The following is a 15610-nucleotide window of genomic DNA, read 5'->3' on the forward strand; positions in this document are numbered from 1 at the left end:
GTCCTCAGCACGCTATAAAAATTTCAACTCGATATCTCTTTTATTTTTTGAATAATCGTGATGACAGACCGACAGACAACCGGAAATGGACTGATTAGGTGATTCTATGAACACCTATACCAAAATTTTGTTCATAGCATTAATATTTTTAAGCGTTACAAACTTGGGACTAAACTTAATATACTATGTATATTTCATATACATGGTATAAAAACCTTAAATTGAAAACTACTTTTAATAATAATTTCTAAAATAGTAAATGCTATTAGAATGGTTATACACTTTAATTTTGAGATAAATACAAAATAACTGTTCTAGAAAAAAAAATTAAGTTGAACAGCATTTTTGAAATGCTTTGTAATAACAAAACTACATGTACATATCTATATTTTGTATTTCATCTCCCAAACTACATTACGGATGACTTTTAGTAGATTTTCAAAACCAACAAGACACATTTGACGATTTGACACAAAACAAATAATAACAATGGCTGAAAAGAAAAAAGGAAGAAAACGTAAAGATGTAAGTGGAATTTATATATTTAAAAAAATTATTTTATACACTTAGTATAAACCTTAGTTGAATTATTTAATATATTGTCAATTTTTTATATTGATTACAAACTATCGAAAACAATATTGTATTTTTGGGGTTATAATTCGATGACGTTGCTACAAAATATTATTTTATTACCTTATGTTTTGTAAATATTTTCCTTTCGACGTTAGAAAATTCTAATTTTCTATAATATTAACGAAAATTATTTAAATTATTATTTATGATATATTTATTTTTGCATCTTATGTTTATGTAGGAATACATACCTCCCGGATCTGAACAATTTGAAAAACCTGCTAAAGAAGAGTATGCAATTGCAAAATGGTTACGAAAAAATGTACCTACAAAAAAGACAAAATTTCTTAATCATAATGTGGAATATTTTACTGGTAAATTAAAAAAAAAATCATCATTCTTACAAGGGGGTCTTTTTATGTGTGTCACTAGGCCAGTTTGTGGAGTTGATCTAATTATATTGGTCACACTCAAGTAAAACAGATGTTTTTCAATGACTGCTCAAAATTTGTAGCAGATTTATAAGGGTGGACCTTGATTATAAGAATCATATTGCATTTTTTTTGAATAAATATCATTATCTATTAGAAAGTTAAATATCATTTTTTTACAAAGCTTAATGTACGAATTTGATGAAACCTACTTTTAGCTTTTGAATAATAAGAGTAAATTTTCTAAGCAACTTAATATTAAAAAGGTACAGCAGTTAAAATACAAAGTAATAATTTTTCTTTAACAGTAGCTCGGGCAAAAAACGTTACACAAAATTGCGTAAAAATACATTTCGAAAAGAAATAAACAAGCTTTCGAAGGCTTTTAAGGCTTTTATTGGAATTCTTGTAATAATATTTCGCTTGAAAGTAGCAACTTTGTAATAGTCTGTAGATATAATATCAATTAGAGAATGAATAAAATATATTTTATTGTTTATAATTTTTATTTTATTCACGCCAAATAGATTTTATAAATTTACTAGCGGCCCCAACAGACGTTGTCCTGTGGAAACGTAACTGTCCGGTACCCCCGTCCCGCTAAACACCAATTTAACTCCTATTTATTGGACCGGCCTGACCTTCGACCTTTGGCCTGGACTTCGGCAGTGGAGCTCGCTGCGCTCGCATATGACTCTAATAAATGCCTATTGACAATATCTGAATACTATTAAAAATACATAGTACACATAGTAAGTTGTAATATAATGTGATATAATTTATATGCGCTCCCATCATTTAATGATATTTAACTTTTTTGGTGTGGAACCCTTAAAAACAGTTGTAGTAGACCGAATGGTAAATCTAAACCATCCTCGAATCCCCTTGAACTCCTACAAAAAATTTCATAAAAATCGGTCCAGCCGTCTAGGAGGAGTTCAGTGACATACACACGCGCACAAGAAATATATATATACAGATTATGAAAAAAATATATAATAAGACTGAAAACTTCACTGAAACTTTCCTTGGATTTGGCCTAATAATAGTTAGGAGTACAGTAAGCTGGACCTTGTAGACTCTAACTATATTTTATTAGACTTTTCAATTTAACAAGGTTTACACCTCTCACCTATTTCAAAATCTTTATAGCATATAAAGCTGTCGATGCCCTTATGGAATCACACTGGGCAAAACCTGTCAAAGAAAATCAACCACCATTTTTTACGAGTCGTGGAAAGGTAATCGAATATTTGAATACAATGTTACGTCATAAATTTTATCATAGAGCTAAAAAAATTCCTGTATCGGAGCAAGAACTAAAGGCTCGTAAAAAGGGTGATAAGAAAAAAGATGACAGTGAAGAAAAGAAAAAAGAGGAACAAAAAGCAACTGAAAGTGATAAACGACCTGAAGATGGCGAAGGAAAATCTGGTACAACAGTGGTAAGTGTATTCTTTTCACATTTAAAAATATTTGTTAGAAAATTATAGAAATAGAAACTATTTAAAATTATTCGGCCATTAGAGTTACGTGTTAGCTACGATCCTAAACGAATTTAGTGCCACCCCTCGGAAATGTTTATAAACTGCATACTATATCAATAAATTACAAGAAGTTGGTATGAGGAATACTACTTTATTATTTAAGAGCAAACATTGCCTCATTATTTTAATAAGGCTTATATGCATTTTTTTCAAGCGATTTTAATTATTTTACATAAAATTAAAAAATAATTTTTGTCCGTCCTTACATATAAAAAGTAAAATGTTTATTTAGTTAAATCAGTTGCTAATTTTATTATCTATTACTCTGACTCGCTTCTGCTCACAACGAATACATAGAGTGGCGAATTCTTAATAAACTTTTTATCAAGAATGAATAATTAAAAAAATGTTATGTGTAAATTGTATGAAATTCCACCCGATTTTGCAATAGCTGAAAATATAGAAAAAGATCTAATCGAAATATTGGTTCCATTAAAAATATCTTGGGTTTGATCAGGGACATTGTGCTCTGATATCAAATAGGACCTAGTTCTCCAAGTTGCTTTAATAGTTATATTACCGTAGGACAGAAAGGGTGCTATGTAAAATGATTAATACATACTTGAAATTTTGATAGTGGCTTTCTTTTGGCGAGTTTACCAAAGTTCTCTTTACGACTGTTTTCGAAAGCGCTGCTATCTCAAATGAGCACGATAACATATTTAAGCTATCGATCTGAGACCACTTGATAACATTAATAATTATTAAACATTTCATCAAAAATGAGCTATGTAAGTATTGAAAGGCAAAAATACTAGAGTACGGCATGTTCGAGGTCGCAGAAAGAGGTTAACTACAAAACGAGATATTAGCCATAATAGATTAAAATGGCCCACACTGTTTATTTCTCGTCTATTTTTAGCTTTTGAATATTCGGATTTATTTATGAACTTTAGTTATATTTAATTTTTTTTTAACGCTCTAAACAGTTACCGATTAGCGTTGCCAAAGGCTTTTTTACTAGGCGGTTAAAAGAGTTTTATTAGTGTACACGAAGCATTGCAGTTTACAAATTTTCTCTACTTTTTTATTAGGAAATTTTCTCTACTTTTCTTATAATCGAATGTTAATTCCTCTTAGTTGTACCTCAATATTAGAAATATCTCAAGTATAGATAATTTTCTCAAGTATTAGAAATAACTTCATTGCATATCATATTTATTAAAAGTAAGTGAATATTGACTTCAAGACCGAAAAGAAGAAACGAAAAGTACGTTTAGAAATGCATTTAGATCAATATTTTGAAGATGGAATGGATGCATATGTGTGGATTTATGATCCAGTTCCAGTGTATTATTGGTTCTTTGGTACATTATTAGTATTGGGTGCAATTGGTGTATGTTTATTCCCATTATGGCCTCCATTAGTACGGTAAGTTATTGTATTGTTCACAATATTTGCCATTAATGCATAATTGGGATGTGACCGTCCACCGATAACTGGATTATTACATAATCGATTATTTTCCTTTGAAAATAATCCATTTTTTAAATAATAGATTGCTTTTAAGAAAAAATTGTTGATTTTTAATTAAATTTGGATAGCAATAATATCTTTAAATTAATAAAATCACAGTTCGATTTATAGTAATTATATGAAATTTGGGGTAAACAATTATGAAAAAATTAATTTTTATTTAATCGCTTTTTTAAATTTAGCAACTGTAAAAGAAACTAATTTTTTTTATTCATAAATCGATTATTAAAAATAGGTTTTATAAAAAATAATAATTGATTTTTTCACATCCCTTCCATAGTATGACTATACTTTTGAAATTTTGTAATTTTACTCGGAAAATTCTTTAAAAAAAGCTCTGTTTTCTCATATGCAGTTCAGTAAATTTTAATTGGTGTCCCAGACATCAAATATAGATTTATTTTATTATAATAAACATCAATGCAAAACGGAATGTTTGTTGTCCCACATCTCAATAATTGCAACTTTTTGAGTACCGGGCAGAATTTTTTACTATTCTAAGTAGACTTCCTGATAAATTAATTACTATATAACTACTGCAAACAAAGAGTTATACCGAAAATAAGCCTCCTAAAGATCTGAAAGTTAGATTGATTCGTGTGGGTTCTAAAATCTAAATGATAAAATGATAACTTGTACTGAGAAAAATTTTAAGTTGAGGATAAGAAAGAATTTATAAATAAATATTATAAAAATTCGTTCCTTTTTTTAGAAAAGGAGTATATTATTTGAGTATAGCTGCAATTGGTTTCCTTGTATTTATAATTGGATTGGCGGTATTACGTTTAATTATATTCTGTATTGTCTGGATTTTAACACTTGGTAAACATCATATTTGGTTGTTGCCAAATTTAACACAAGATGTTGGCTTTTTCGCATCGTTTTGGCCATTGTACCATGTAAGTATATAATTTTTTAACTAATTTTCCTGTCGTTTTTTTAATAAAAAAAACGTATTGTCGCTTTTGAGTTGGCACTAGTAGCTTTCCTTAGTCTAACAATTATTTACTGATAATCTATGATGAAGCATGTGATGCTTCGGTTTAATGCTATTCGGAATGCCCAGCTAAGAAAAAACATTAAATTAAATTTTACATATAATTTTCATCCAAAAAATTTCTTTGCAACTATTGGATCCGATGTACATTAACGATTGAATATTTTTCGATAAAATTAGTCAAATAAAAGTTTTATAAAAAGTCACCATTTAAATTATGTCCAAATTTATGTTTAAATTGTTTTCAGTATGAATATAAAGGCGATTCTAATTCTGACAAAAAAGATTCCAAAAAGAAAAAAAAGAAGAAAGATAAAGATAGTGATGCTGAAGATGATGATTCGCCAACACGGAATGTAGATGCTGTTAGTCTTGACAGTGCAGATGAAACAACGTCACAATCAAAAACAGTGGAAGAAGAACGGTACACATTTTAATTAAGTTTTATACTTTTCTTATGTGACTAAGAAAAAATTCATTATTCTTTGTAGAACTATTGAATCAGGTGTTGAAACTACATTACCTGAAGAAAGACGAATTTCTGAAAGTGAAAGTGAATCAAGTCAGCGATCATCAACTGGTCGTGATTTCGAAATGATTGATGAACAGGAGCTTGCTGAATCTACTTAGAAAGAAGGTAACAAAGATTTAATTTTAAATGGAACGCGGTGATCATGTGTAAAATCCGTGTTTGAACGTGTAGCCTTTAAAGGCGGACGTATTTTCAGCGATAGATTTGTTCATTTGTTCAACATAATTTTTTCTCTAATGAATTAACATGTAGTTCTTCAATATTATTTTAAGCTGGGACTATTTTTAGAGGCATCGAGGCACCATCTGTCCGATTTTATTTTAAACTACAGAAATTTGAAAAAAATTAATATATCTCTCTAAAGTAGGTTTCACGAATAGAAGTAAGCTGAATACATTTAAGGTAGTTCCTCCGCGACAGTCCAGTCAAAAAGTTTTGGACTAATACTATCATTCAGTGCATTAACTGTGCTATGACTATTATACATATACCATATATTATTTTCACAAGACTGTAGTTACTCACCATTATATCTCCTATACGTATACACACACACACTATGATATATACCTTTACCATTAGTCTTTATATCCTATCCACAAAAAATAATCGCTAAAACGAGTTATTTATTTAAGTTTTTTATCGAAACTATATGGTAAATAATTTTTATTTTTTTTTATATATTTTCTAAATATAGTATTCTACATTATATTAGTTTTTCATAGAGATGGTGAACGTCATTCATTGATAAATAAATATAATATTTGTAAATTTGTGTATTTTTATACGCTTCTCCCATGTACACGTACAAATTGCGTCACTTTTAATTGCTAATATCTCATGTATGACATGGTAAATCATCTTCTAATTTTAACAGCATGTGTATTATGAATTAAATATTTTATATTCTGAGTTTTGAGAAATTCTCGAAATATCACTTTCGTGTAGGTACTACCTTAATAAAATAAAAATTAATAACTATACTATAGAATTGAAAAAAAACTATTTTCGTATTTAAAGTTCGCTCGAATTTGGAATGAACCGCATTGACAATTGAACGCTTTACTGGCAATTTTAATAAATATCTTTGGAATCAAACAGAAAATTTGCCCCAAGCTTGCAAAATACATTACAATAAGAAGTAATGCGTTAGTATTAACTTTGTGTAGGTTTTGTGACTAACCGAAACTGGCGATTAGTTATTTAGACAAATTGAAAATTTGGCAATGATTTGCAATGAAGTCAATGGTGTTGCGCATTCATAGCTCTATCACTGGTTTTCGTAATGTATCAGCATACATATATGATAAAGTATATTTAGTTCATACTGCCAAATTTTCAATTTGTTTAAGCAGAGGTTTTTGAAATAATCACAAAAATTTTCTTATCCTTTACAAATTTTTACACTCTGTATTTAAAAAATGATGGTTTCGCGTCTATATGTGTAAAATTACCATTTTATTTGAACGTTAGTATCTACCTTTTGATGAAGTCTTGCTGTTATAACTTGGACTATCCTGTACAAATTTGTTATTAAAAAAAAATTTTGCCTAACTTTTGGATAAAAAAAAAATGAACACAATGCATATACAAAAACCAGTGTCCATTCTAAATGAAAAATTAAATGTTTGGTGTTAGAAGTTTATAATCGTAACCAAGGATTTTGTAATAATGCACAAATATTTTTATTTCCAGGAGATGGTGCAAAAGTGTTGCATTTTGTATTAGTTCTTCATAATTAACTAAGGGTATTTATATGTAGGCTAAAAAACAATACAAAAATACAGAACTAAACCACAAAAAAAGAAAATAAACTCCATGTTTAAATAAGTAAATTATTATTCATATATCTAGCAACAAATTCGAAATTTTATAATACTGTTATTATATATAATATTATAAAGTCGCCGTTTATCCTATGAAAAATAAGGAAAAAGAAATTTTTTAAATGCATTTCAATTAAAAAATCCTGCAGTGTGTTTTTATTAATGGATAATTAAGCGAGAAACATTCGTGTAGACTTGATTATTTTAATAAAAACAAATTTTTTAAATGCATTTCAATTAAAAAATCCTGCAGTGTGTTTTTATTAATAGATAATTAAGTAAGAAACATTCGTGCAGACTTGATTATTTTAATAAGAGCAATAATATTATGTTCCAATATGCTCAAATAAATGGATTCAAGATGGAATGAAATGTATTATCCTGCTGGTATTTCAGGATTGAATCTTAATACAACATTATTTGTCTTACATTAATAAAAAGGTCCTTATGATGGTGTTAGGTTTAAGAATTATGGATTTTTTGATTGCGACTTTTTTGTGATTGTATTCAAATATTTGAGTGTTTTATTGTTTGATAGACCATGGTGCTACATAATTAAATATTTTGAAAATAAATGAAAAATTTACAATTCAGAAATTTGATTTTTTTTTGTATATTTCCCACACCAATTCAACGAGTCAATTTACTATGGATCATTGAGGGGGGAATATCGTGTAAATGGCTAACAAATTTAAATAAACATCTTATTTACGTTAAGGTTATTGATTCACGTTAAGGCATTTATAAATAAATTAATTATTTTTTGATGTTATTCTCTAGTGTTAAAAGAAGAGCCAATTATGACATTTAGTTAAAAAGATAAAAATCTTGAGCCTAAATCTTGAGATATGGGTTTTCAATTTTAATTATACCCCATTTTCGTTTAGAATTTAGAGCCCATTTGGATGTTAAAAAATTTTATCTTTTATTATCTTTTTTTACTACACTCTAGTACCATAAATTACAATACTTTTGTAATTAAAAAAAAAATTCTTTTTTAATTGAAAACAGCCATTTGGTCCATGAAAATCAAAATAGAATCACTATGTCATGTATATTTACACGACACACTATTTTTTGAAAATGAGGTGTAATTTAAAATTACATGACCCCCTAGGCAATGTTTTAATAATGATAAATCGGAAGGTTATTTGATGAAACTTATGAAATCTTTTTCAGTGTATCAAAATGGGTTTCGGCCACAGTCATTAGAATGAAAATTACCTGGTTATTCAATGAAAATTTTTTAGCGAAATTGCGCGAAAGTTTTTACAAAATGGTTATCTGATTTGAAATTAGCAATGGAGAAATATATAGAAATAGTTTCAGAATCTTATGCAACAGAGTCTTTTATATATTGGTGTGATACGCTTGAAGATTTTATAATCTACAGAAGATGCAAGTAATAGTATGATATTCGCCCCCTAATATGATTCCCCAAATATATTCCTACTTTTTACTTTGCTATTAAATGTTGTCGAAATTTGAATTTCTACTTGTAATTTTTTTATTTAGATTGACAAATGGTCTATTGATAATATATTCGGGTTAAATTAATTTTAAAATGGACGGACATGTCACAAAAAAATTATGATAAAAAATTTGCATTATTTGTCCAATTTGGCTTTAGTTTTATAAAAAAATTTACACACGTGATTAATATACACTCTGTATGGTTTTTTAACTTGACATTTACAAAAAATTTATGAAAGAAATTTGAAAAGTTCTCAATGATTTCGTGTTTAAATAAAAAACACTTCATCATTTTATTACAAATTTTCTTAAAAAAACACAGTTCTCGCATGAGAAATCGATAAAATATCTGTCAATTTTTGCTCAAATCACAAAAAATATACTTAAAATAATATAATAATCTTTTTTCCCCCATGAAATGCGAATCACATAAAAATAATACAGGCCATTTGAAAAAATGAAGTTCATCACCATTTAACCTAGAACCAATCCACCTATGAATAAACATGCATTTGGAATTGATCGAGGCTTTTCATGATCAAACTTTTGTTTGAAACAAATTTTTGTGACTTATTTTTTAACTTTTTTGCAAATGTCAAGTTAAAAAAGCAACCCTGTATATCTTAAATTTTTGGAATTTATTTGATATATTTAAAACAAAAATTATTTTTACAAAACTCAGTCGTTGCGTACTTTGTACTGCGCATCAGGCTGTCTTTTGTTTTAAATTTATTGTCTTAAGTTTTTCAATCACTTAGACAGCCTTGTGCGCAGGCGCTGTACAAAGTATGCAACGACCGATGACTAGGCCCATCCCAGATAGCTCGGGATAGGAGGCAAAATGAAATCTTACAAAATGATTGGCGGGAACCCTAATATTTGAAAATTATAAACTTGTTCATGGTGGTTTCATTATTTTGAGTTTGAACATTTTCATTAAAATTTGAAAGAAAACGCTACCTAAATTTGTAATATATAAACAAAAAATCACCTGTGTATTTAATTAAAAATATTCAATAACTTATATTACTAATGTCATTTGATTTAATTGTGTAATTTTGTAATTTGATTTAAACAAATGTTAATTATTTAATTATTGAGTTTTTAAATAGTTTTAGAAACAAAAAAAATTTACTATTCTACTCTACTTCATGTTTGAAAACTATTATCGGCAGATACAATTTTTAAAATAAAAAAATTTATATTATTGGATTTATTTTATTGTAAAATAAAGATTTATTTTTATTGAAATTATAAGTTATTTACATTTTTTAGGTTAATTATAGTTTTTATTTTTATCCTTTTTATTTTCTTTTATACCAAAAACTCTACTAAAACTGGCGGAATTTTATAGATTTGAGTTAGATGGTGCATTATGAAAATTTCCATTTTCTGGATGGAAACAGAAACAAAAGAGAGAGTAAAGAACTCTTTGTAAGTCACGAAGTCAAAACATTCATTAACATTTTTTTACCACAAAATCAACAGATCACATTGAGATGAAATTTTTAACTCAGACGTAGGGCTCTATGTTATGTAAGATTGTTCGCCATTTTTAACCAATGTCAAAAAGACATTCTCAAATACTATTTTTTAACAATGATAAGTTTTTTAAATTTATAATCTATTAATTATCTCTGGGCTATACGAAAATTTTGTGAATGAAAAAAATATGTCTAATTTTGTGTGGTGTTGATATAATAATAAAATTATTTTATCTACGATTAAGAAAGGTTTCAAAAAAATTCCAATAAGATCGAATCAAATTTGCCTGTGTTATCAAAAAAACCGAATTTTTTAACTTTATGACGTCATCAGAATCTAAAAAATTGAATTTTGCTCTATCATATTCAAATTTTATCCAATTTTGATAAACCAAGTATGTAATCCTACTAAATTTGGGTCATACTTTTCAAATTTATGATCAAAAATTACCTAGCTCTAATATGTTTCAAGATTGTGGAGTCGTGGTCCCAGAATTAAGCACATTGGTGATAGTTAGCCAATAACTGACATCACAACTGAAAAAAGTGACCCACAATTAGTGGGGTTCAAACAAAATTCCAATAAGATCGAATCAAATTTGCCTGTGTTATCAAAAAAACCGAATTTTTTAACTTTATGACGTCATCAGAATCTAAAAAATTGAATTTTGCTCTATCATATTCAAATTTTATCCAATTTTGATAAACCAAGTATGTAATCCTACTAAATTTGGGTCATACTTTTCAAATTTATGATCAAAAATTACCTAGCTCTAATATGTTTCAAGATTGTGGAGTCGTGGTCCCAGAATTAAGCACATTGGTGATAGTTAGCCAATAACTGACATCACAACTGAAAAAAGTGACCCACAATTAGTGGGGTTCAAACAAAATTCCAATAAGATCGAATCAAATTTGCCTGTGTTATCAAAAAAACCGAATTTTTTAACTTTATGACGTCATCAGAATCCAAAAAATTGAATTTTGCTCTATCATATTCAAATTTTATCCAATTTTGATAAACCAAGTATGTAATCCTACTAAATTTGGGTCATACTTTTCAAATTTATGATCAAAAATTACCTAGCTCTAATATGTTTCAAGATTGTGGAGTCGTGGTCCCGGAATTAAGCACATTAGTGATAGTTAGCCAATAACTGACAACACAACTGAAAAAAGTGACCCATAATTAGTGGGGTTCAAACAAAATTCCAATAAGATCGAATCAAATTTGCCTGTGTTATCAAAAAAACCGAATTTTTTAACTTTATGACGTCATCAGAATCCAAAAAATTGAATATTGCTCTATCATATCCAATTTTGATAAACCAAGTATGTAATCCTACTAAATTTGGGTCATACTTTTCAAATTTATGATCAAAAATTACCTAGCTCTAATATGTTTCAAGATTGTGGAGTCGTGGTCCCGGAATTATGCACATTAGTGATAGTTAGCCAATAACTGACATCACAGCTGAAAAGAGTGACCCACAATTAGTGGGGTTCAAACAAAATTCCAATAAGATCGAATCAAATTTGCCTGTGTTATCAAAAAAACCGAATTTTTTAACTTTATGACGTCATCAGAATCCAAAAAATTGAATATTGCTCTATCATATCCAATTTTGATAAACCAAGTATGTAATCCTACTAAATTTGGGTCATACTTTTCAAATTTATGATCAAAAATTACCTAGCTCTAATATGTTTCAAGATTGTGGAGTCGTGGTCCCGGAATTAAGCACATTAGTGATAGTTAGCCAATAACTGACAACACAACTGAAAAAAGTGACCCATAATTAGTGGGGTTCAAACAAAATTCCAATAAGATCGAATCAAATTTGCCTGTGTTATCAAAAAAACCGAATTTTTTAACTTTATGACGTCATCAGAATCCAAAAAATTGAATATTGCTCTATCATATCCAATTTTGATAAACCAAGTATGTAATCCTACTAAATTTGGGTCATACTTTTCAAATTTATGATCAAAAATTACCTAGCTCTAATATGTTTCAAGATTGTGGAGTCGTGGTCCCGGAATTATGCACATTAGTGATAGTTAGCCAATAACTGACATCACAGCTGAAAAGAGTGACCCACAATTAGTGGGGTTCAAACAAAATTCCAATAAGATCGAATCAAATTTGCCTGTGTTATCAAAAAAACCGAATTTTTTAACTTTATGACGTCATCAGAATCCAAAAAATTGAATATTGCTCTATCATATCCAATTTTGATAAACCAAGTATGTAATCCTACTAAATTTGGGTCATACTTTTCAAATTTATGATCAAAAATTACCTAGCTCTAATATGTTTCAAGATTGTGGAGTCGTGGTTCCGGAATTATGCACATTAGTGATAGTTAGCCAATAACTGACATCACAGCTGAAAAGAGTGACCCACAATTAGTGGGGTTCAAACAAAATTCCAATAAGATCGAATCAAATTTGTCTGTGTTATCAAAAAAACCGAATTTTTTAACTTTATGACGTCATCAGAATCCAAAAAATTGAATATTGCTCTATCATATCCAATTTTGATAAACCAAGTATGTAATCCTACTAAATTTGGGTCATACTTTTCAAATTTATGGTCAAAAATTACCTAGCTCTATAATGTTTCAAGATTGTGGAGTCGTGGTCCCGGAATTATGCACATTAGTGATAGTTAGCCAATAACCGACATCACAGCTGAAAAGAGTGACCCACAATTAGTGGGTTTCAAAAAAAAATCGATTAATAGAATATGTATTTAATCTAAAAAAAAAATATAGCCAAAACAGTGACGTAACAATAGAGTAGCACGACGGGAATATAATGCAACGCAACCCCATCAGAAGGAACCGTGTGCACAAAATGATTCTAACATATATTATTACATTTAGTAAAATTTAATAGTTGTATCTTTTGATTAAATTTGCGAGGATGATCGTTTCCAAGACCTTGGAAGTGAACATATTCTATCGTGTATTAGTGTATTAGAGATCATTAACCAACTGAGATCGCGTTTCCTTGAAATGAATGAAAATGTTTACAATTTCATTGTCTTGCAACCTGCCACTATGCAAAATTTAAAGAATACCGATTTATTAGAAACGACTTAAGTATTTATAAAAAAAGATATATACCTATCTTGTTTGTTGAGGAAATTTTTAGTTTTTGATCCGCTCTGACACGAAATAGAAAAGTCATCTTCTATAGGAGAATTTGCTGATTTGTTAATCATAGAGAATCATTTTATTTCTTTAAGCTTTCCTGAAGTGTGCACTGCATTTCTGTTATTTTAAACCATTTCCTGGGACTACGCGAACAGTGCCAAGCGTTCATTTTCTAAATTAAAATTGATAAAAACTTATTTAAGAAGTACTATGGGGCAAGAAAGATACACAATTAGCTATTCTATCCAACATTCTATGGTTCAAAATTTAAACTTTGATGATGTCATTAACATTTTTGCTGAACAGAAAGCCCTAAAACAGGAATTGTAATAATAAACATTTTGCACTAGAACAAAAATTATGATTAAAGTCCATTACGCTCTATAATGGCGTTTTTTGTGCCTACTTTACTCGTGATTTTGCCATAAATTCTTTTATCTCAGCTGCGACACAATATCATTATGTAGCATTCTTTAACGAACTTATATTCGCAGAATTGTTAAGTTTATTTTATTTCTAGGTATGGCTTAGTATCTAAGGCACACCCTGGTAGTTTACGGAAGGTAATGGAATAAGTAAAAATTATTTAGAATTGTTATTGTATAAATTAATCACAATTAAAACGAAATTCCATTATTTTTAATTCAATACGTAGGATTTTTTAGTTATCTTTTATTACATTGAAAACAAATTGTATGACTCATTAATTGAAATCTAAGAAAAATTTGTGAGTCGCAGAGTTCCATCACTAAGATCACATTCCCTTCATTATATAATTTTTATTGAAATGGAATTTTTGTCTTTTCATTATTTCAAAACTTTACATAATGTAAACATGCGGAAAGGGGAGCCCACAATACCAAAAGTAAATATACTAAGATAAATCTTCAACCTAACGCCATTTGGTGAGGCTGTAGAAATTTTAAAAACCACGATAAAACATGATACTTCGACCTCTAAAAGGGGATATATGTTTTGAGAAGTGTACATCCCCAAAATGGGAAAAGCTGAGACTAAATTAACTCACATACGGATTTACAATACTTGTTCAATTCGGAGAGGTTGTGAAGGTGTGCAAAACCTTAAAAAGCGTAGGAAATCCATTCCGATATAAAAAGGTGAAGGGGGCTGATACTCCAAAAGGCACTTTCCTGAGATTAACTGAAACATAACGATTTTCAACCCTATACCTCAATTAGAATGTTCTGTACAGGTACGCAAATTCATAAAAACATCGAAAAATTCTGTTTACTTAACTACTGAGAATCTCCTCCAAATTGTTGAAATCAACCCCCGCTTTAATAACACTGATCCGCTTATAGTAAACAGCCATATATACCGATTTCAGCTCATTTGAAAGTTGTGAAAGGGTGTTCTAACTATATATAGTGATAAATTGAAGGATTATGAAAGGCTGTGTAAGTCTAAGGGTCCAGTGCGCTGTAATGAATTTACAGTGCACGCGGCCCTCCCCGTTGACCTTTGATACAATGCATAAGTATGTATTCTCGGAGAAAATTTTACTAAAAATCAATAAAAAAATTGATTCATTTATAAAGTGTGAATTTAATACTGTACAGTGTGCTTAACTAAAATAGAGCTGAAATTATTGCTGTGTATAAACTTAAAGATTCTGTTTCTGTATGCCTGCATCTAAATGTAATTAAATAAAGCCCAAAAATGAATTAATCAATTCAAGAGTGGGATATATATTTGGAGACTATAATTCAAAAGGAACTACAAATTTTACAAAATTCAAAAATATATAGGTAGTAAATAATAAACTATTCATAAACTATGCGAATTTCCTATTATAAAAAATTAAAAAAATTCACAAGTTTGAATATATTTCAAAATTTTAAACCTTTAATTAACGAAGGCTTATTTAATTAAAGATTCTTCCGGGGGAGAGCACGATCAGATTTCCCATTCGTGAACTTAATTTCTACTGCTACAAGCAGACAAAATATTAAATTTCAATCCTATATCGTATCTGTAATATTTGAGTAAAGAATTTTTAGTCCAGGGTTTCGCGTTTAAATTAAAAATAAAGGGAAAAGCACGCACTTTGCCTGTCCCTTAGAAAATCTTGAATTCAAAAATTCAA

The 15610-nt window shown here is 28.8% G+C and overlaps 1 protein-coding gene across 1 annotated transcript; it reads left to right on the top strand.

Moving 5' to 3' along the window:
- The first annotated feature begins 434 nt into the window (after positions 1-434).
- Positions 435-7429, top strand: LOC123292139 (translocation protein SEC62). Its single transcript, XM_044872696.1, has 8 exons — positions 435-525; positions 818-950; positions 2160-2452; positions 3744-3925; positions 4743-4929; positions 5276-5451; positions 5519-5664; positions 7255-7429. Exons 1-7 carry the CDS (start codon positions 490-492, stop codon positions 5655-5657), a joined length of 1146 nt encoding a protein of 381 aa, XP_044728631.1. The 5' UTR covers positions 435-489; the 3' UTR covers positions 5658-5664; positions 7255-7429.
- The last annotated feature ends 8181 nt before the right edge of the window (positions 7430-15610 follow it).

This window comes from Chrysoperla carnea, chromosome 2 (assembly GCF_905475395.1).
Source record: "Chrysoperla carnea chromosome 2, inChrCarn1.1, whole genome shotgun sequence".
NCBI classification, from domain to species: Eukaryota; Metazoa; Arthropoda; class Insecta; order Neuroptera; family Chrysopidae; genus Chrysoperla; species Chrysoperla carnea.